Source organism: Epinephelus lanceolatus, chromosome 19, assembly GCF_041903045.1.
Source record: "Epinephelus lanceolatus isolate andai-2023 chromosome 19, ASM4190304v1, whole genome shotgun sequence".
NCBI lineage: Eukaryota > Metazoa > Chordata > Actinopteri > Perciformes > Serranidae > Epinephelus > Epinephelus lanceolatus.
Window position 1 is genome coordinate 5457078 of NC_135752.1, and position 23217 is coordinate 5480294.

The following is a 23217-nucleotide window of genomic DNA, read 5'->3' on the forward strand; positions in this document are numbered from 1 at the left end:
TGTTTTTCGAGGTTTGACGAGTAAAGCCAATGCGGAAGTGCCAAAAACTGCAATTCACTGACTGGTCACTTGAAGCTGGCTCCAAAATAGAGCTAATTCCCATAAACTCCCATGGTAAAATTCCCAAATTTACAGCAGAAATAAACATGTTTACAGGCTAGTACAAAAAACGGTTTTGATCTCTATGGCTTATTTGATCATTCATAACATGAATTTTTTATAACGATCCTGTTTAAATGTTATTAAGGCTTAAATTCTGCATAATTAAGGGCATAATTGACTGACAGGCGTTCAGCTAGGCCTCACCGCAGGCCACTCAACTTGACCTCCTTACTGTGTTTTGAGGTGCTGGAGCCAGTTGGACAGAGCCTGTTGGAGATTTTCTTCGTACAAGTATCGGAACAAATAATGAGGCTTGATTTGCAGATGATTGTACTGACTGACTGTCCAAGACACCAGTTCACCAGTTTTTTCGGTAAGTGACATTTGCATTATTGTTTCATATATATGTTAGCATGTATTGTTGTTTTTCTGGCTTGTTAGCTTAGCTGGTTATCTCACTATGTAGCTGCTAATCAGCATGAACCAAGGTCCAAACGCAGTACATAAGTGTTAGAATTTAGGGTGATAATAGTTTTCATCAAAGAGCATCTGTGTGAGGTTGGAAAATAAAGCTCCACCACATTAACAACAGTCAGCTTAAGTTATGCTATGTAAGCGATAGGGCTGGGCGATGGACAAAAATTAATATCTCGATATTTACAGGCTGACTGGCGATACATGATGTATATCTGGGTATTTTCTACATAATGGGCTACATGTTTTCAGTTGCAAGTCAAAGCCACATTTGAGATGTCACAAGTACTTTTATGAAAACAGACTATGATCAAAATAAAATGCAAAGAAGGATTTTTCCTTGTTTGAAAATATACAGCTACACAACATGTACATGGAAAATTATATAAAATAAATAGCAAGGCTTTACATTAACATTTATGCACAAAGTGCTGGAGCTACAGAGGTTTAAAGGTTTGCAGCACAGGACATGAAACTATAATATGACTATAAAAGTATCAAGTAGGCTCAAATCCATTGTAGTTCAGAACAATTAAAAATCAAAAGTCATTTTCCACAGCCTTTCAAATGAGTCTAGTACTGGAAAATGATTTACATCTTTTTATTTCTTTAGGCCATTAATCACATTAATGCACACAGCATCAACAGAGAGGCTGAGGGAAGGAAGGACCGAGAGACACTGTCTGCGTTATGTAAGTTTTGTATATGAAACGTCTGTGTTGTTGCTGCATTTTTAAACAGATCTGTCGCCTACATCCAGGCGCCATCTCCATGTCACAAAAGAGACTACAACTACCAAGAAAAAAGGCAACACGCTATGAGCCACCTCACACACAGAGTAGATGGGGAACACTGGATTGCATGTGTGCTGCAGTAATTTCATTCATCTCACAGACTGATTTAATGTAGCACGTGCAACGTACACACCAATGTCACACAGTAGACTAATTATCAGACAGATTAAACAGTGTAGCAGCTCTCTGTCTCTCTTCGTGTTGCTGCAGAACTTGTGAGAGAGGAAGGATGAGAGGAGGGATGCACACTGGTACGCATTATGTAACGCAACCTGACCATGTATTAATATAGATGGTGTTGTCTAAATTTATATCTTGCTTGAAAATATATTGATATATCGTACATATTTGTTATATTGCCCAGCCCAAGTAAGCAATACGCTTGCCATTCAAGCAATGTAACATTAAGGTAAAGTCAATGCTAGACTTGAATAGCTAACAGTAATGTTAGATAAATGTGAGATAAAATGTTAGAAATATTAATGCCACGTTTATTGCTAAAACAGGTGACTAATAGTGATATGCTCTAGGCAGAAATGTTGACAGCTACTGAACTTAATTGTGTGTTACTTAAGTGAATGTAGTATGACAAAACTACGTTTAACTGCCACATATGAAAAATAAGTGTAACTGCAACAGATAGAATATGAATATGAGGACTGTGATGTCCACACCTCTTTTAAGCTAAAATAAAGTGGTGACCTGTTGAACATTAAGAAATTTAAGCTGTAATGTTTTTGTGAAAAAAAAACCAAAAAAAAAAAAACCATTACATATCTATTTGCCTGTGCAAATTTTCTTTAGGTGACCCAGTGGACCAGGTGGACCAGGGGATGCCCAGCATGAGAAGAAAGAACTAGAGTCCTGACAAGGCTTCACGTCTGTGCTGTAAACACTTTGAGACTCATCAGTTCAGCTCTGACCTCAGGGTACAGAGACCCTTTTTATACCTCATAAAGAATCAAGCAACTTACTGGTTTAAATTGATGAAGTATTGATCATTACAATACAATGTTTAGAAGACATTTTTTTAATTTAGGAGTTTTGAAGAATATTTGAGAAACACGTATTCAGATTTGGAGAAGAATAGGATAGTAGGTTTCCCACCTGATATCCCTCCATTAGGAGGGATAGAGCATGAGATGGATGTCAGGCCACCTAGGTGGAAGGAAGTTCAGGAGGTGGTCAGGCGTGCAAAGGCTTCTTCGGCCCCAGGGCCTAATGGAGTCCCCTATCGGGTTTATAAAAGTGCGCCTGATACCCTTAAATTTTTGTGGAAACAGCTAAGAATAGTTTGGGAAAAACAAATTATACCAAGAGCATGGCGTAGGGCAGGGGGTGTCCTCATTCCTAAGGAGAAGGAGTCTGTGGACCTTAGCCAGTTCCGGATGATTTCTCTCTTGAATGTGGAGGGGAAGATTTTCTTTAGTGTAGTAGCGCAGAGACTAGCTAGCTACTTAGAAAGGAATAGCTTAATAGATACCATGGTGCAGAAGGCAGGAATACCAGGTTTTTCAGGGTGTTTAGAGCATACTAGCATGATCTGGCACCAGATTCAGGCAGCGAAGATTAACGAAAGGGACCTACATGTAGTATTTTTAGATCTTGCAAATGCGTTTGGTTCAGTACCGCACAGCCTCATTTGGAGTGCGTTTGACTACTTCAGAGTGCCACAGGTAGTTGTTAACTTAGTGAAAGCATATTTTCAGGATATTAGGTTGTGTCTAAGTACGGCAGGTTTTACAACAGGTTGGCAGAGGCTAGAAATAGGCATCATGGCAGGGTGTACAATTTCTCCATTAGCATTTACTATGGCAATGGAAGTAATCATCAGGGCTTCTAAGTGGGTGGTAGGTGGGGAGAGACGGCAGAATGGGTTGCATCTTCCACCAGTTAGGGCTTACATGGATGACATGACACTGGTGACCACAACAATGCCATGTACAAAGAGGCTATTAGAGAAGGTAAATAAGAACCTCAAGTGGGCCAGCATGAAGATCAAGCCTAGTAAATCTAGAAGCATCTCGATATGTAGAGGGAAGTTAAGTGATAGGAGGTTTGTCATAGATGATGAGGACATCCCAACAATTAGGGAAAAGTCAGTAAAGAGCTTAGGTAGGTGGTACAATGTAGAGTTGAATGATGAGGAACAGGTGGTGAAATTTAGAAAAGATGTGGCTGAAGGATTGGATAGAATAGATAAATCAGAACTCCCAGGAAAGTTGAAGTTGTGGTGTTTGCAATTTGGGCTATATCCTAGGTTAATGTGGCCATTGTCAGTTTATGAAATTCCAATATCTGTTGTGGAGAGAATGGAAAGGTCGGTTAGCTCCTACATTAGGAAGTGGTTGGGCGCTCCTAGGTGCCTAAGTAGTGTTGCATTGTATGGAAAAGGGATACTTCAGCTGCCAGTATCTAGTTTAACAGAGGAATTTAAATGTACCAAGGTCAGGACAGAGCTCTTGTTATCTGGGAGTAAGGACGTGGTAGTTAGGAGTGTGGTTCCAAATCCAACCAAGGGGAGGAAGTGGAACCCAAGATCGGCAGTTCAGGAGGCAGAGGCAGCTCTTAGACATGCAGAGATTGTAGGTAATGTTCAGTTTGGCCGGGGAGGCCTGGGGCTTGGCTCAGGTAAACCGGTATGGAATACAGCAGGCCTCAAAGATAAAAGAAAGCTGGTTGTAGAACAGATACGCAGACAGGAAGAGATAGTAAGGGGTGCAAAGGTAGTGGCCCAGGCTAAACAGGGACAGTGGTTGAATTGGAAAAGTGTAGAGAAGAGGAAGCTTAGTTGGAGGGACCTGTGGAGTATGGAGGAGAATCGTATTAGATTCCTGGTAGGGGCTACATACGATGTGTTACCAACCCCCCAGAACCTAAAACTGTGGGTAAATGAGGACCCATCATGCCCATTGTGTTCACGTACCGCAACTTTAAAGCATATTTTGTCAGGCTGTAAAGTTAGCTTGTCACAAGGCCGATATACATGGCGACATAATCAGGTGTTGAAATGTTTAGCTGCAGGCATCAAAGGGAAACGAAGACAGGTGAATTCAGAAGGTGTTAAGGATAGGGGCTTAGTAATTCAGTTTGTCCGTGAGGGAGAGAAATACAGAAGGGATAAGTTAGTGAGGAGGCAAGGGTGTGGCCGCCTAGAAGGTGCTTGTGATTGGGAAATGCAAGTAGATTTAGGGGGAAAGCTTGTTGTTCCTCAGGAAATAGTCTGTACCAGGCAGAGGCCTGACTTAGTGTTGTGGTCAGTGAGTCAACAGATAGTTTATTTCATTGAGCTGACAGTTCCTTGGGAAGACTCAGTGGAAGAAGCCTATGAAAGGAAAAAGCTTAGATATGCAGACTTAGGAGCAGAAGCTGAGCAGCGAGGATGGAAGACTAGGATTTGTCCAGTGGAAGTGGGGTGTAGGGGATTCATAGAAAGATCAACTGTCTCGCTCCTGGGGGAACTCGGAGTGCGGGGACAGAATTTGAGGAAGACAGTGAGGGAAATGTCAGATGAAGCAATTAAATGCAGCCAGTTTATCTATTACAGAAGAAATAATGTCAGCTGGGGGCCAGCAGGGGGAACTACTAAGAAGGGCACATAACTCCTTGAGATCAGGTGGAGAGATCCACTTCCTGTCAGGAGAAATCCAGGAAGAGGAAGTATTTAAGTGTGGGAGTGGCCTATTGGAATCCATTTTGTTTGAGGCCATGCGGCAAGGTGAGTGTGCTTGCTGATCCTGTAAGTCCAGTTAGCTCCTTTAACTTTAGCTTATATTGTAGTTATGCTATGTAGTGTGTGAAATAGAGTATGGTGAATGTGACAGGAAAGCTAGTATCAGCATTGCTTCTGCCTGGAGCTCGCATGTATGGAGCCTGGGTTTGGTTGAAGATGGCAGTGCTGTTTGGGCTGAGAAAGCCATGTGTAAGTAAGAAGGAAATCCAGGAAGAGGAAGGTTATTTAAGTGTGGGAGTGGCCTATTTGAATCCATTTGTTTGAGACCATGCTGCAAAGTGAGTGTGTTTGCTGATCCTGTGAGTTCATTTATCTCCTTTAACTTTAGCTTACATTGTAGTTATGCTATGTAGCGTGTGAAATAGAGTATGGTGAATGTGCTAGTAAAGGTAGTATCAGCATTGCTTTTGCCTGGAGCTCGCATAAACGTAGCCTGGGCTTGGTTGAAGGTGGCAGTGCTGTTTGGGCTGAGATCACTGTCCAGCCTCCTGGAGGTGTCTTTGTTGTGAGGGCTCGTCCTGGGGAGGTAGACTGTACAGCCTTACCCGGCGGGGGAGTGTGATAGCCTAACAAGGCTTCCTTCCCTGGGTCTACCTCCTCTGTGGTAGTATAGGTAAGGTAAAGGAGGTTGTTCGGTTAGTGTGGGGAGCAGTGAGACCTGGCATTAGGGGAGTGTCTCTGGGACGCCAGAGATCACTGTCTAGCCTCCTGGAGGTGTCGTGGGACTAACTAGATGAAACACCGGTGAAAGGAGGTTCCCACCTGATGACCCCAAAGACATGTTAGTTATCACTGCTCACGGGTCTGTATAGTTAAGCCTTGCCATAATAGCTTATCGTAGGGCTTAGGAGGATTATTCACTGAGTGCTGATCCCTTTTTATTTTATTTTATTTTTTTTTTTTTTATTAGAGCACAAACTTCTTGTGTTTATTTGAATTCACCTAATACTGTAAGTCCATACAAGGTAGTTAGTCTTCAACTTAATCAGACATTCATGCATCTGTCCTGTCAAGCTGGTACATGTGTATGATTCATTGTGACCCACCATGCTTACAAAAGGGTCTGTTTTTTAGTGTAATTCAAAATGTATCCACACTGTGAAACCTGAATGACTGGTGCCAACAGAGGGAAGACCTCATGTATGTAGCGGTGTATTTCGTGCCATTCATCTGGAATGTGGAGAAAGGATACTGCATGGACAACATCCTGAGCTCTCAAATGGGTTGTGATTATGCCAGAAAGCCACTTCAGTTCAGTTTCTTCTGATAAAAGGACAGACCAAGTTTTACTAGTTTTTTTGTTATTCTCTGTTAGTAGTATTCCGAGATTCAGTTTTTCTTTCCTTTGACTTAATTTATGCTGTTGTTAGATAGCTGATGGAAGTAGTAACATTTCAAAAACAATTTTAAAAAGATGAAAGGGGAATCAAGTGATGGATCAACTAAAGCACAGTCACCACCTGAACAGGTGAACGTATTTCCTAATTATTCCTAACTATTCATTAGGCATACAAACTCTGTTGTGTGCAATGAAAATTTGACAAGTACAATTTGATTTCAAAGTAGTTGGCTTCAGTGATTAATATTGCATGTCCTTGTATGTTTTTTTCATTTGATCTAGACCTACAAGATGTCAGCATGGTACAGCTTATGTACACTGGTTTTTATCATAACTACACTTATAACTAAAAAAATGTTTAATGCCTTTGTAACTTGTGATAATAGTTCTCTATTATTGTGATTTAACAGTACTGAGTGCATTGTTATAAACTACGGAACACTCTTGTCTGGTTCATTTCAGATTTACTGTATTTCTCGTAATGAACTTAACAGGACATTTTGAATTGGTGTTTTCAGTGTCATAATAAATTACATTAAAAATACACCAAGAAACATAAACTGTTATATCTGTTGTTTTGTCCTTCATTGTCAAATGTTCAAGAACTGCAACATTAGTTCTATCATTTATGAGGTTCATTAAAGCTAACATAGAAATAGCGTTGTAATTAATTAGAAATTCCAGCAAAGCCATCAATGTGTTTCTGCACATTATATGTGTATATATGGTGTATATATGTTATATAATTTCCCTTCAGGGATGAATTTCTTGAAGTTCTTTCTATTCTATTCTACAATACTATACATGTTGGCTATTGACTAGATATGCACCATAAAAACATCAACAAACTCAGGGCATGATCTTCATTAATACCTTTTTTGAAAAATGAAAACTGCTTAAATTTCAACAATGTTATTATCCATCAATGACACCAGGAAGATATATAAAAGAATTTGAAAAAGGGATTAATGAAATAATGTGACAGCAAAGCAGTGGATCAAGCAAAAGGTGTACTTAACTGATACAAAACAAGTTTGCAAAATGAAAAGAGGAAGTTGAATTTCCAGTGTAACATCCTGTAAATTTAATAACAAGTATAAATGACAGTGGAAATGGTTGACATGAGAAACCACATTATTAAAATAATACTTCATGTATAACTTACAGCGCATGGTGCAGCAGTGAGTAAAGTCAAAATCTTGGTATGGGTGAAGGAATAAAAGCTGCCTTTACAAATAAAGTGAGGATAGTGCAACAGTAAGTGAAAAAGCTATTGCAGCAGTCCCTACAAAATGGAGGTAAGGTGTAAAATGTACAGGAGCCATTATTTAAGCCTTGTGTGTGAGACAGTTTATATGTAGCAGGCTCACAGTTTTGGGGAAGAAGCTGTTCCGAAATCTTTTTATGTTAACAGATTCTTGGTTTACTTTGGTCACCATGAAAGAGACAATAAGGCAACCTGACAGTGTTTGAATGTAAAGTTGCCCCAGTAACATCCTCTCTCTAAGTTAGTGATGTTCTTGGAACAGCACGGTTATTTTAACTATAATAATTGAAAACAATAAACTATATCAATTCTGAACTGGGAACAAACTGTTGGACGTGAAAATTTCACTGTTGCTGATGCTTCGCTTTAATGGACTCAGCTAAATTTTAAAAAAATATATAATTTCCCCTCGTGGTGAAATAAACTGCATTGTTCACAAACAGCCCAAAGCTGCCACTTAAACAATGAACATGTGCAGCCAAAACACTGTTCACAAACCTGCGGGACTTGTCAATGTTCCCCAGATTGGCAGCAGCCCTCCACCTGCATCTTTTGGTGGTGCCAGAGAAGATGATCTCGATGTCTGGATGCTGCAGGTGGAGGTGGTGCAGGTCCTCCTCTTTTACTGTGATGAGAGACTGGATGAAGAAGGGTAGAAGGCTCTTTTACCTCAAACCACCAAGGTTGTTCCCCATGGTCTCTGCAGCTATCTCAGCCCCACACCAGTGATTCAGGTAGTGGCTGGATGGAAATAAACAATCATATTGTACTAGGCTACTCAAAAAAATAACACATGAAGCAACATTTATTAGATGGCTCCAGAAATCCAAGATGGCGACGGCCAAAATGCCAAACTCGAGGCTTCAAAACGGCAGTCCACAAACCAATGGGGGACATCATGGTGGCTCCGTCCAATATTTTTACAGTCTGTGGTGGTATTCTGTTGCATGTTACCTGTTTGAGTGTCTATGTGTGAATGGGAAGTAACACACGCATCATTTTTACCCTAGAGCCCCCTCATGTGTTATAATCCCTGATCCCGTCTCTCCTGTGTCTCTCCAGTCGATTCATCTTGCACATCCCCAGTGAGGAGAGGGACAATGCTATTCGGGTGTGCTTCCAGATCGAGCTAGCCCACTGGTTCTACCTGGACTTCTGCATGCAGAACACCCCAGGAGCTCCTCACTGTGGGATAAGAGACTTTGCCAAAGCAGATATCCTTACATGTGAACGATGATGTAAATGACCTTATAATTTTTTCCCTATGTTTTTCATGAATTCATTATTTAATATGCAGTCACAACTACCCATATTATTATTATTATTATTTATATATATATTTTTTTTGTAATAAGGATCACCTATGACAAATAATGAGGGATTTAACATCGGTACTTTGGTTTTCTTGTTACCTCTTCAGGCTCATCCTCAGAGCAAGAAGCCAGATGTGTTTCTCATGTTAGAAGTCATTAGATGTGATTTTCCTTGACAGCTGCAAACTCTTCCATCACTGTCCATTTCTGTTGCCACATGGAGAGGATGTGCAGAAAGTCCTTGAGCAGTGGAAGGAGTACAAGATGGGTGTACCTACTTATGGTGCAATCATTCTAGATGAAGCACTAGAAAACGTGAGTTGTTTTTCACACTTACACTGCAGCAATACCTGACATAGCTTTTATAAAGTAATTTTTTTGTAATTTAGTTTTTTTTATTCATTTTTCTTTCAGTAAACAAAACAACACACATGCACTGACTGGGCACACAACATATAACAAGGGGAGGATCTGAGTGTTACATAAGGCAGCAGAATCAATATAAATACAATATACATACAGAGACATATATCCACACCCTTACTTATCTCAACAGCTCAGTCAGATAGTAGTCACGTATAGACACTTAGTCATATGTATGCACACCACACCCACTGCTACTTATTCAGCATACATCTCTGTATACTACATCTTTGTTTTTGAACGGGCGTACACGTCTACACCAAAAAGTATAAAGATTTTGCATTTGAGAAAAGGAAAGTCATTTTAAATTTAGGAGGGTGTGGCCTTATTATTGGTAGACCAATTATACAAAATCAGGTCTTACAGTTGACACATAGCTGAGCCATTTTGACCAATTTTCTTCTTGGTTCCTTAGTCTAAATGTAATTCTCTCCATCACGTATATAATGTAGATGATATCAATCCATTCATTTATTGTTGGTTTGTCTTTCTTAAGCCATTTTCTGGTCAAGGCCTTTTTGCATCCCACTAATAACACTCTTAACGGGTTTTTATCCTGCTTTGCATGTTCTGGTCCATTCAAATCACCCAGATACATAATTTTAAAATTTAAGTGCATTTTCTTTTTAACAGCTTACAGAGGGACAGCCCAAAAAATATGATAGTAATTTGCTAATGTGTTTCCACAAGACCTCCAGCAGGCAGTCTGATTTGAATAGTTAGTCCTTTGCGCCGGAGTATGAAAGAATTGAGTCACAATTCTTCCAGCTGAATTCCCTCCAGGAAGGGGAGCTTGTCATTGTCCATTGCTGTGTGCAGATCCTCTCCCACTCTTCCTGTGATACCATGAAGCTTTCCTCTGCTTCCCATCTTGCCTTACTGTCCAAAGTATGGTCACTTTTTAGATTTTGGAGAGCTAAATATAGTTTAGATATTATTTTTTGGAAGGTAGCATTTTGAAAGATGTTGAGAATTTCTTCCCTCCCTGAGGTAACATCAGTTGGGAATTTTTTGTTCACAAAGTCTCTGATTTGTAAATATCTCAAGTGATCTTGATTTTGTAAACTAAATTTATCCTCGATGTCCTGGAAGCTCAAAAATGTATCCTGATCTAGTAGTGTGCAGTGTGCCGTGAGCCCAGTCCCAGTCCAATTTTTAAACCTCGTGTCATAATAATTGGGCATAAATTCTGGATCATAGGCAAACCATTTAAACATTTTGGTCTTTTTCCTCAATTGATACCTTTTTAATTATTTCATTCCATGTTTTTAGGGAACCAATTATCCAAGGATTGTTAGGGTCTGAGAGGTAAATAATTAATAAGGGGTCACCATTCACGGTATTAACTGGTAGTCCCTTACCCATTGACAGTTCTATCACTTTCCATCTCAATCTATAATTTGGTATACACCATTCAACTAGTGGCCAAATTTGAGCTGCTCTATAGTACTTTCTCAGACAGGGGAGAGCTAATCCACCTTTTTCCCTTGGTAATTGTAGAGTTTTGTATTTTATTCTTGGCTTTTTCCCCGCCCATATAAATCTAGAGAGGATTTTTTCCCATTCCAGGAAATATTGTTCTGGTTTTCCAGTTGGTACCGAGTAGAATAAATATAAAAGTCTAGATATCATGTTCATTTTTTGAATCTATATGAGAACTAATACTTAGATAAGGGATTAAATTCCCTCTATTTATATCTGCAGTAATTCCTTTTTTGAGAGGGCCGTAGTTAATTTCTGCCAATGTAGATATGTCTAAAGGCAGAAGGATTCCCAGAATTAAAATTACAGAATTTTTATCCCAATTCAGAAGGTATCTAGAGTGAAGATATTGAGTGGGGATCATAGTGGACACTAAGGACCTGAGTTTTTCTCTTATTTAATTTATATCCTGAGAATGACCCATATTCGTCTAGTACAGACATTAATGCCGGTAGGTACTCTGTTGGGCTTGAAAGGCTGACGAGCACATCATCTGCAAACGGGGCTAGCTTCTGTTCACCTGCTGGCATTTTTATACCTTTGATCTCTCTGTTCTGTCTAATCCATTGTGCCAATGGCTCAATAAAAATTGCAAATAAAAGTGGACTAAGGGAGCAACCCTGTGTTGTGGATCTCTCCAGCAGAAAGGAGTCTGTGAGCTCCCCGCTGATTTTTAGTCTAGCTGGTGGTTTATTATATAGGGCTTTTAGTCTTCAAGTCTTCGGTTTTGACCAATAATAACTTGGTCAAAACTGAATTTCTCCATAGTGCTGAATAGGAGCTTCCATCTCACTGAGTCAAATGCCTTTTCAGCATCTAAACTAACCAACATCGCCTCTATTTTCTTTTGATTTATATATCTGATCATTTGTAGAGATGTTCTGATGTTATTTTGTGTTTGACGCAACGGAACAAATCCTGTTTGATCCATATTGATTATTTTGGGTAAAATTTTCTCAAGTCTTTTTGCAATAATTGACGTAATCAGTTTACAGTCCATATTAAGCACACTAATTGGCCTGTAGTTTGCGCAGTCTAACTTATCCTTACCTTTCTTAGGTATAACTGATATAATTGCTTCTTTCCAAGAAGCTGGGGTTTCCCCTTTAGTCAGAACCCAGTTGAATGTTTTTAATAGGATAGCTGTCAATACTTCCTTCAGACTCTTGAATCATTCCGAGCTGAATCCGTCCGTGCTAGAGCTGAGGCTAGTGCTTTATTTTCTGCTTCTGTGAGTTTTGGTAGATTTAAAGATTTGAGTAGTGTTTCCATGTTCTGGTCAGTACTGACTTGAGGCTGTGAGTATAATTTTTCATAGTATTCTTTAAAACAATCTTTAATTTCCTTAATTTGGTGGTGGGTGTTTTTAGTTTTAGTGTCTCTTGTCTTGTATATTGTGTTGTCTGCCTGTTGCCTTCTTAGTTTATACGCTAATAACTTTGAATATTTGCTGCCCCCTTCATAGTATTTTTGTATAGTGTATAACAGTTTCTTTTGAATTTCTTGTGTATATAACTCTTCAACCTGTTTGTTTTATTTCTATCTTAACCTTTGAGTCTATTGATTCCTCATGTTCAGATTCAAGTTTTTTGAGTTTGGCCTGGATGGTCTTGAGTTTTTATCCTCTTTGTCTCTTGAGAAAGGATGTCGCTGCAATCACCACCCCTCTCATTACTGCTTTGCAGGTATCCCAGAGCACAGGCGGAGACACCTCTCCATTATCGTTATATTCTAAGTAGTCTTGAATGTGCAGACTTGCAAACTGTTCTGTCCTATTTTTATTCACTATGTTAGGATTTAATTTCTATAGGTCATCCCTAAGGAAAAATATAGTGGGCAATGGTCCGAAAGATCCATTGTTCCAATGTGGCAGTTTTGTTTTACTACTGTCTGTTCCAAATAATAAAAAAATAGTCAATTCTGGAATATGATAGGTGTGGAGATGAATAGAAAGTATAGTCTTTGACGCATGGATTTAGGTGTCTCCAGATGTCAGTCAATCCTATTTCTGATAATAATGAGTTAATTTTCTTTGTTACTTTTTGGGGGCGAGAAATTCTTGTCCCAGATGAGTCAATATTTGGGTTAAGAGTAATATTAAAGTCACCTCCACACACTAGAGTCCCCTGTTCTTCGGTTGCAATCCTATCAATTACTTGGATAAAGAAGTCTGGTTCTGAACCGGGAGGGATATATACATTATATAAGGTAAACAGATTCCCATCAACTTTCCCACGTATCAATATGAATCTTCCTTCCTTGTCCTTTATAGTAGATATGTGTTTGTATGTCACCCTTCCTGAAATTAGTATAGCTACCCCTCTAGTATGTTTTGGTGGAGGTGAAAAAAATGTAAATGAAATGAAATTTAAATGAAAATTTAAACCCTTGTCTTTTGAGTTTTTCATGTTCACTTTCCTCCAAGGGAGTTTCCTGCAAAAATGCAATATCTATGTTCTCTGTTTTTTAGTTTAATAAGGATTTTTTTCTGTTTAACTGGGCTTCGAAGCCCATTCACATTAAAGATATTACATTAAACATATGGTCCCTGCATACACACCTTTTGATTCTGAATTGTTTGAGGCCATATCTCCCCTATTTTGAACATCAAAACGAAAACAAACATTCACACTCCTCATAACAAAAACAATAAAGGTGTAGACTTCCTGTAGCAGGGAGACCCTTGTCCCTCTGAGGTACCTATTGGTGGGTGGAGGGAAAAACCCCTCCTGAAACGTTGGGGCCCTCCATACTGGTGTACTGGTTGGCCTGCAGGTGCACTCCATGTCCACTAATAAGTCCAACTCTGCTGCCATTTCAAATTTCCAGGCGTTCCGGAAGGCTTCCGGAAGGCCCCCCCCCCCCATTCCACTGTAACATGCCCATTTATTCAATTACAAGGTGTCATGAGATGGCGCTTCCCTCACAGAAACACAAAAACTAACAAAGATTTAGAGGTGCTTGTACTTTACCTAGTGGTATTTCCATTTTATGCTACATTATCAATCTACTCCACTGTCTCAGATGCGAATATTACACTTTTATTGCACTACTTTTATCTTAAAGATTTAGTTTAGCCTATTAGTTACAGTACTTTTGTACAGTAATATAAATTTGTTGCTAGGTTATATTATTACAGGTTACAGTAAGCCACCCAGCAGTATTTAAGTTAATAAAATGACCACCTTTATCTGCTGCAGCATCAGTGTTATAAACACATTAGTTATTAAGGAAAACCTAAAATTTTGTTACAGTTGGCCCAGGTCTCCCTTATCTGAAAATATTGAGTTAGTCTCAAAGAATAATGAGAAACGTTCTGAAAATAACTTAGTGCCTGAAAATAATTAATAAATAATTACGATCTATCAGACACATGAACGCGCTCAAATGGTCATCAGTATTACAGCGTGCCTGTGCATTTGGGCCAGCTACCTCTGTCAAGATGTTCTGTGACTGCGCTCTCCCAGTGCGTAATCCCGGCTGAGTACGCTTTCACACAGTCCCATCTTTTCCAGTTGCATGGCCCTCACACAGATCTGGTTGATCCGACACTATAAAAAATAAATAAAATTTGATTCGCAAGTGCAGTAATCGTGCTAGAAACTACTGAACGACATTATATAGATATAGATATATAGATATACACACATATAATTAGTAAATGTGTTTTGTGAGAGTGGGGGCTTGTCTGTCACAACATCAGAGGGCTGCTGTGATTGTGAGGGTGAAGTCGGGGTGAGCCTCTGCCACCGGAGGCCTGGGCCTTTTTCAGTGTGCCGGCTCCGGCTCCTCATCTTCAGATGACTCCTCCTTGCGAGGTGAAAAGGGCAGATCATCAGTCTGTCCCTCATTCAGTTCTTCTTCTTTCATTTCCACCATGGTCTCCCCCATCCGTCTCTCCCTCAGTCACCTCTCCCCCATCTAATTCTCCGTCACTTATGTCCTGAAGCATCGCCAGAGCTTGTTCGACATTCATCGATTTTCTCCGGTTCATAATTAGGCTATACGATCCAAATCCCTCTCTTTTCCTCTTTTCTGTCTGTCAGTCATGAATCTGTTTAGACAGAGTCCGGCCAGGTGGCGACAGGGACCTGTCACGGATCGGTCAGGGCTCTACCACGGGCCAAACAGAAATTTGAAGTGGCTGCATCTGTAGTTCCAACTTGATAATAACATTTCGAATAAAGAGAGAAAGGAGAGAAAATGAATGAAGATTATCTCCCTTGTTTTCCAGACCGCTCACTTGACCTGCGCACTTTCTAGTCTCTTAACTTCGGGTGATCTCCTTAACTCCCGGAGCCTTTCTTTCACTCGTGTCTCCATTTGTTTTCCTCCTTTGGTCGCTTGTTGCCATGGGAACGCCTTCAGTATACTCTCCTCTAGGTTGGAGCTCGGGTCCTCTCTAACAGCAGCCACCTGTATTCCCTGTGCCCTTAGCTCCTGTGCAGCCTGATGCACGTTCTCGTAGGTCCGTGGACCAGTGCTCTGTCTATCGTTTCTCCATCACCTCATAAGCATTATCATGGTCAAAGAAAATATATTTGTTGTTTAAGTAGATTTTCTTCTTCCAAGCCAACTTCAGCACAGTTTCTTTAAAGTCTATAAACTGCAGGAAGTTTATCACGATAGATCGAGGTGTAGCGTTGGGTCCTGGCTTCTGTGCCAGAGCTGTATGAGCCCACTGAATCTGCAGGGACATACCATCTGGTAGAGCGAGCTCCGTGGTCAGCAGGTTTTCTACAAACTTTATCAACGAGTCATCCTCAGAGTACCCAGCACCCTCTGGTACGCCGTACACCAGCAAACGCAGCCGAGCCTCTTTCGTTACAGTATTGCTTGTTTCTATATCCGAGATGCGCTCCTCTGCCTCTGTGATAGCCTGGCCATGAGCTTGGAACGTGGTCCTGACTTGAGTTAGCTTCTGGTCTAGCTCGTGTCTCAGCATTGCTAATTCATCCTTGAAGTCTTTCTTTAAATCCCCCTTAAGATCGGAGATCGTTGATTCTAAGTCGTTCTTAAAGTCGTGGATATTTTTAGAAATATTCAACATTTCTTGGAGCAGCTTGTCTCCAGATTCACCAGCTTCACTGCTAACTAGTAGGTAGCTGCTATCTTTGTCTGCCGGCTTCATTTGTTTTTTGTTGGGCTGTAATTGTTTGGTTACACGCCCTCTCAGAGTCATAGGTCCTCTCTGTGATTTCCCCCCACTCATTTCTTGTCCCTCAAAGTTTTCCTTTAGAAGTTTTCTAGTTGGGAAGTTATATTTAATACCGTCTGAAGCAGAGTAATTGATTATGGGTCTTTCCTGAGCATGGCTTAACCGGCTATATAAAGTAATTTAAAGCATATTTTGCGTTTATTACAGCTTGACTCTTATTTCACATTTTTGTTCATCATTTTTAACAGTTATCAACATTTTACTTACCAAGTTAATTGCCAAAATTTCATCTCTAAAACAGGAATTCCTGCCCTGCAGTTGTCTTCCTCCATACACCAGTCAAGTTTCTCTTACAGTTTACATACATGCCTGTGAAAACACAGATGCTTCACTCACATCTTCCCTCCAGCAGCACAGAAGATCTATACAATCAGCACAGTTTTAATATGAACACCAAAGATTAGCATCACCAATTCAGTATCTGACCAAATGTCTCCCCTTCTGTTACTGAGATATGACGTTGAGTAATGGCCAGAAAGGTGTTTTATGCAGAACATTATGATTTAAAATTTCATCACTTCATTATTTTATCCTATAAGACATTTGTGTGAAATTTTTGTCATAATTAGCATTTGAATTCTAGAGTTAAGGCCAAAAACATGTTTTCTGAGGTCACACTGACCTCGGCCTTTCAAGGTGTTCTTGAGGTACCGTGTTAATGAGAGGCCTGTTTAAAAAGGTGGGTTTTCAGACGGGATTTGAAAATGGATAATGAGTCTATGTTCCTGATGTCAGAAGGGAGGGAGTTCCAGAGGCGGGGGGCAGAGCGGCTGAAGGCTCTGGATCCCATGGTGGACAGACGGGCAGAGGGCACAATGAGGCTGATGGAAGAGGCCGACCTGAGTGTCCGGGAGGGAGCGTTGATGTAGAGGAGGTCAGAGAGGTATGGGGGAGCGAGGTTATGGATGGCCTTGAAAGTGTGGTGCAGAATTTTAAAGTCCATGCGGTATTTGACCGGAAGCCAGTGAAGTTGTTGTAGGATAGATGTGATTTGATTGATGGATGGAGTTCTGGTGATGATACGGGTTGCAGAGTTCTGGACCAATTGGTGCTTATGGATGGCCTTGTGGGGGAGACCAAAGAGAAGGGAGTTGCAGTAATCCAGGCGGGATGTAACCAGAGTGTGGACCAGGATGGCAGCGCTGTTGGGTGTGAGGGACAGACGGAGACGATTAGTATTGCAAAGATGGAAATAGGCTGACTGGGTAATGTTATTGATGTGGGTTTGGAATGACATAGTGCTGTCAAGGACGACACCCAGACTCTTAATCTGAGGGGAGGGGAAAACAGAGGAGTTGTCAATGGGGATGGTGAAACTGGCAGTGTTAGTGAGGGTGGATTTAGAGCCAAAGAGGAGAACCTTGGTTTTGTCAATGTTGAGTTTTTGGAGATTTGAAGAAAACCAGGATTTGATTTCCTGTAAACAGTCACAGATGGAGGAGGGCGGGAAGGTGGAGATGGGTTTGGTGGAAAGGTAGAGCTGAGTGTCATCTGTGTAACAGTGGAAATGGATATTGTATTTACGGAATATATGACCAAGAGGGAGGAGATAGATGATAAACAGGATGGGACTGAGGACAGAGCCTTGGGGAACACTTCAGGAGAGGGGAGATGGTTGGGATGTGAAGGTTTTCAACTGAATGAACTGAGTGCAGCCAGAGAGATAGGATTTGAACCAGTCCAGGGGTGTGTCAGATATACTAATTGATGCTAGCCTGTCGAGGAGGATGGTGTGGGAGATGGTGTCGAAGGCTGCACTCAGGTCAAGGAGGATGAGGATGGTTAATAGTCCATAGTCAGCTGCCATCAGGAGGATGTTGATTTTTAGGAGAGCTGTCACTGTGCTGTGACGTGGGTGGAAACCAGACTGGAACTGTTCATAAAGGTTATTGTTATGGAGATGAGCATGAACTTGTGATGCCACTGCTTTTTCCAGGATTTTAGAGAGAAATGGTAAGTTAGAGATCAGACAAAGGTTATTGAAGGTATTGGGATCTGAACCAGGTTTCTTGAGTATCGGTGTTATAGAAGCAGATTTAAGAGCTGATGGAACAGAGCCAGAGGTGAGGGAGGAGTGAATGATGGCAGTTATCAGGGGCAACAGAGAGGGGAGGCAGGCAGTGACTAAGGAAGTTGGCAGGGGGTCAAGCTGGCAAGTAGATTTTTTAAAATTTCAGAATGAGGTCCGAAATGACAGCAGCAGAGGGCAGTTGGAAGCTTGAGAACGATTGAGAGAGGGGGACATGGAAAACCGGAGGAGATTGATTGCAGGAGGTGTGAGGGGTCAGTTGCTGGTGGATCTTGATTATTTTTGCACTGAAAATTTCATTAGTGAATTGCAGTGATCTATAGAGAAGAAATCAGAGGACAAGAGTCCGGAGGGCGCAGCGTGTTATTCAGCACTGAGAACAGGGCCCTAGTGTTCCCATCACCAGCACTGATTAGTCCTGCATAATATTGGGATTTGACTGAGGAGAGGGTGTCTTTACAGTGAATGATGTGGGTGTGGTACATTTGCTTGTGAACAGAGAGTCGGGTTTTCTTATAAAGCCGCTCTAGTTGACGTCCTTTGGCTTTGAGTTGTCGTAGATGAGGTGAAAACCAGGGAGCAGAGTGGGTGAATGACACATACCAAGTTTTTACAGGAGCAAGTGAGTTTTTGTTCAACTGAGCTGAAGTCTTTATTAGTAATTCCCTCAGTTTTATACTATGTGTAATTTTTGAGTTTGTATTATTTTCAGACCAGTTTGCCAGGTCTAAGGATAAGGCTGGTGTTATTTTACATTTCTCTTGTTGTGAGCAAACCTCATAAAACAAACAAACCAACAGTGTTTTTTTTTGTTTGTTTTTTTTAAATATTGTGCTGTTGTAGCTGATTGTGCAGCATTCAAGTAGCGATGATACAAAGAAAGAAATGTCAATGCTGTAGTCTAAGCTGAACATTAAGGCCCCTATATTAAAGCTCTGCATCCGAGGGACTTCAGCTCAGTTGAAAAAATTCAAAACAGTTTTAGTCAACTTTTTGTCATTATGTTTCTATATGTTTTTTTTTCTTTAAACTAATCCAGTGAGGTTAATTCATGTAACAGAAATTAGAATTGAGGTGACAACTACAACTCCAAATGATTTCTAGACACTTACAAAATATAATTTCTCCAGCAGTTTTTGACAGGTTTAAGGGGTGATTTATGAGCACATACTTACTGATCATCATTTGAAAGCTCAACATCTCTCTATTTATGCTCTCAAAAACTTTGACACCACAAAATAACTAGCTTTGTACCCAGGTTTATTGTAAACTCTGACTTACCATCTCACTGTTAACAAGCAGAAAAATAACTTCATTAAAGCTTGAATTCTTTCTTAGTCTGCAACATGTTAGTCTGAAGGTTTAAAATTGTGTCCACTCATTGGTGATTAAAACCAAAATTTCATCTCTGTCAGAGAAAACTGATCTGGGTTCAGACTCTTTCCCTAAAGCACAGCTACACTCATAGATAACTGAGCCTCCTACCTGCCTGTCAAAAAGCATCAACCCATAAACCTTCTTCAGTCTGCATCTGAGTGGAGTCCTCCAGAGATCAGATGTCAAGTCCGGCGGCTGGTGGCTGCTTGCTTCGCTGCTGTTCAGCGGCTAATGAGTGGATCTGACTGCTAACAGCCACTGCTGCAACTAACAAACTCCACAAATCATTCAGCAGCTCCACCATCCACAGTCAGACACACACAGCTGATTATTTACTGCTGAATTAGAGCTCATAACTCACACCACGGCTGATGCTGCTCTGGTGCAAGTGTTTCTGCTGGTTAGCAAAATATCCTGGTGTAGACTGTTTACTGGAGTTTACCAGCCTGAGCATTTGAAGGTAATTACAAGCATGGCTATTCTTGGCTTTCAATGTCCGATAGTCCACCATTAACGTTTTCATCATGTCTCATCTCGCCAACAAAAATAAAACATAGATTTCGTCTTAGTTTTTATTATCAAGATTTATTTTTAGCTCATCATCGTCTCGTTTTGTCATGGAAAAAAGGTCATTGACGAAATTAACACTGATCCAGAGGGAGCTTACAGTAGAGCCGCTGCTCCTTTGTGTCGAAAGGGGCCAGTTGAGGTGGTCCGGCAGCTGATCAGGATTGCATCCTGGACGCCTCTTGTTTGAGGTTTTCCGGGCACGTTTAAGCATTGCTGGGGAGAGGGATGTCTGGAGTACTTTGCTCAGTCTGCTGCCCCTGCGACACGGCCTCGTATAAATGGATGAAAATGGATGGATGGGTTGCTGTTTGAGGAAAAGATGGTACTATGTTACACTCTCAATATATTAGACATTTTGGACATATAGAGATAAAGGATTTAAAAGAAATGATCAATACAATTAAATTTAAAAAATGAGGGACGGAAAAATGGTTATAGAGATTCATATGCCTGAAAAAGAAAATGGAAGTCTGAGAGAAACTACATTGGACCATCAGTACAGATTATGGAGTGATTGAGAAATATAGAATATCACCAACCACATCCTTTTAAATGAGATTGAACAGTAGAATCATTAACTATCTATTACCTTCAAACTAGTTATATTCTTGATATGGAGCCATGACACAGCCTTCAGTGTACATCTAGTGCTGTCCAGTAACACTACCTGACGTGCTGCAGCTAGCTGGTGCATCTTCTCTCCTCAGGCGCTGCTCGTTCAGGGCTACCTGGCGAAATCAGGCTGGGGCTTTCCGAAGGGGAAAGTTAATGAGGATGAAGCTCCTCATGACTGTGCAGTTCGGGAAGTGAGTGTCATATTGTTTGCTGTTCAACTGATCATCAGAAAGGATTAAACAACATGTATAATTAATGCTTACAGTTCATAGCTCAGAAATACTGTCCGTTTTCCAGGTGTTGGAGGAAACAGGCTATGACATCAAGAATCGCATCTGCAAAGACATGTACATAGAGCAGAAAATCACTGACCAGCTGGTGCGGCTCTACATCATACCAGGAGTGTCAAAGGATACCAAGTTCAATCCCAAAACAAGAAAAGAGATCAGGGTAGGAAGTCCTGTTTTTACACATACTGTCATCACATTGATTTCCTGCTTACAGTTTTGTTTCAAATCCTGTTTTTCTTTTCTTGTAGAACATTGAATGGTTTCCTATTGAGAAGCTGCCATGTCACAGGAATGATATGACCCCAAAGTCTAAACTTGGACTTGCCCCCAACAGGTTTTTCATGGCCATTCCATTCATAAGGTGTGTGTGTGTGTGGCATGTAGCAATTCATTCTTTTCATCACAGAATTTTCCATTTATCTTGAAAGAATATAATTGTATTTCCTTCTGAGAATGCGTTAAGAAGATAGATAGTCTCAGTGTTGTTAAATTTTTGTATGTTTGGACTTGAAAAATCGGATTGAGTGCCATTATAGTAATTGACTCATATTGATGGCATACTTCCTGCTCCCTCTGTACAGACCACTGCGAGAATGGATCAGCAGGCTGAAAGGCGAGTCAACAGACAGTGATGAGGACTTTGCAAACAATGGCAACACTCCATGCAAACCTTCAGACAGTGCTCGGTAAAGACGCTTTATCATTCATCAGTAGAACTTAGCATCACATTACATTACATTTATTTATATTTACATTACATTTTGCTTTTATCCAAAGTGGCGTACTTTAGGAGTATTTAATCATGCAGCTATGTGGGTACAGATCCAAGAAGTGCAAGAATCATTCAGGTAGATCAGTTTCATCTATTATGCTGATCTACTTCAAGTGCTACAATTACAGTGTCATGAACCGGCTCAGGGTTCAGACAAAAGAAGGGAGAATAAACAAAAGGATGGAGGTTAAAAATGAACCAATTTATTGTATAATGTTATTTACAAAAAAAATGAATGAGATGTGAACAATCAGTAGCATCAGTGGTGTGTGCAAGTGCCAGGGTGAGTGAAAAATGGTGTATGGAGATGTTGCATGCTAAAAGAAAAGACAAAACAAATTGGTAAAACCAAAGGAGCATGTGGGAGCTGGGAGAGCTTCAAAAGGGTGAAGCAAACTGAACTGCCCAGCTTTGTAGACTTGCAGCTCATCGGCCCATGGGCCTCATTTATAAAACTGTGCTGAGAATCTGCACAAAATGTTTGCATACGTACAAATGAGGAAATATATGTATGCCAAAAAATATTCTGATTTATAAAACCTGCCAGTATACAGAGTTCTTTTATAAATCCAGGATCAACTTGGAATTGTCTGCATGTGGACCAGCCTCATATCCTGCCATCTACACACCTGTATTCAATGATAAATGGTCAGTGAAAAGCACATCATTAATGCTGATGCATAGACATGAGTCGGCTGATCTGTGGCTCTTTACAGTAAATTATGGCAAAACCACAACACATGCATATTTCTGATGTAGAAATCCAGGCCCTTTTTGAGCTGGAGTTTAGAAAGCAGATAGCCTATTGTTTGGTGGGCAGTGGGGTCACAAACAGTTCATCAAACAGGACATTACCTGACTTTTTTTTGTTTGTTTGTTCTTTTGTAAAGGTCAGATCTAAAGGAAAAGAATTGCACCCTTACGTCTTTGCCAATTTACACAAACCATATATGCAGGTCGTGAAGATGTGCAGGGCAAGACGCGGAGTACTGCAGTGTCTCCAGTGTGCTCTGTGCGCCTGACAGCATTTTATATACAAAAATGATCTGAAAACTGATATGGTAGTTGGTGGGATATGCAAACTATTAGAAGAGATAATTAAAAACTGCTGACACAGTGTACTGCAATTATGTAATGCTGTTTGATGTTATCTTGGATTTCTACAACCAACAACATTAATTTCATTAGCCTGGTTAACGTGGTCGAGGTGAAAATGACTCAGTATATTCATGCTTATTATCGGCTAAGGGAAAGGCAAACTTTCCTGAATGCTCTCACCCAGTGTCAGAAATTAGCAAGGGCCACGGGCCATTTGGCCCGCAGTTTATCCAAGAATGCCCCCAGAAGCCATGTTCTGGGGGCCAAAATTGCCCCCAAGTTTTCAAAACAACTATATGTATTTATATTTTTAACAGTATT

The 23217-nt window shown here is 40.5% G+C and overlaps 1 protein-coding gene across 2 annotated transcripts in view; it reads left to right on the forward strand.

Annotated features, from left to right (window-relative positions):
• Positions 1 to 23217, forward strand: part of dcp2 (decapping mRNA 2) — a 65681-nt gene that overhangs the window by 13275 nt on the left and 29189 nt on the right. For both annotated transcript variants that reach the window (XM_033646992.2, XM_033646991.2), the window contains exons 2-7: positions 8772 to 8923; positions 9210 to 9337; positions 20829 to 20927; positions 21034 to 21186; positions 21275 to 21387; positions 21608 to 21712. In XM_033646992.2, coding sequence (XP_033502883.1) covers positions 8772 to 8923; positions 9210 to 9337; positions 20829 to 20927; positions 21034 to 21186; positions 21275 to 21387; positions 21608 to 21712 — 750 coding nt within the window. The remainder of the gene's footprint in view (positions 1 to 8771; positions 8924 to 9209; positions 9338 to 20828; positions 20928 to 21033; positions 21187 to 21274; positions 21388 to 21607; positions 21713 to 23217) is intronic.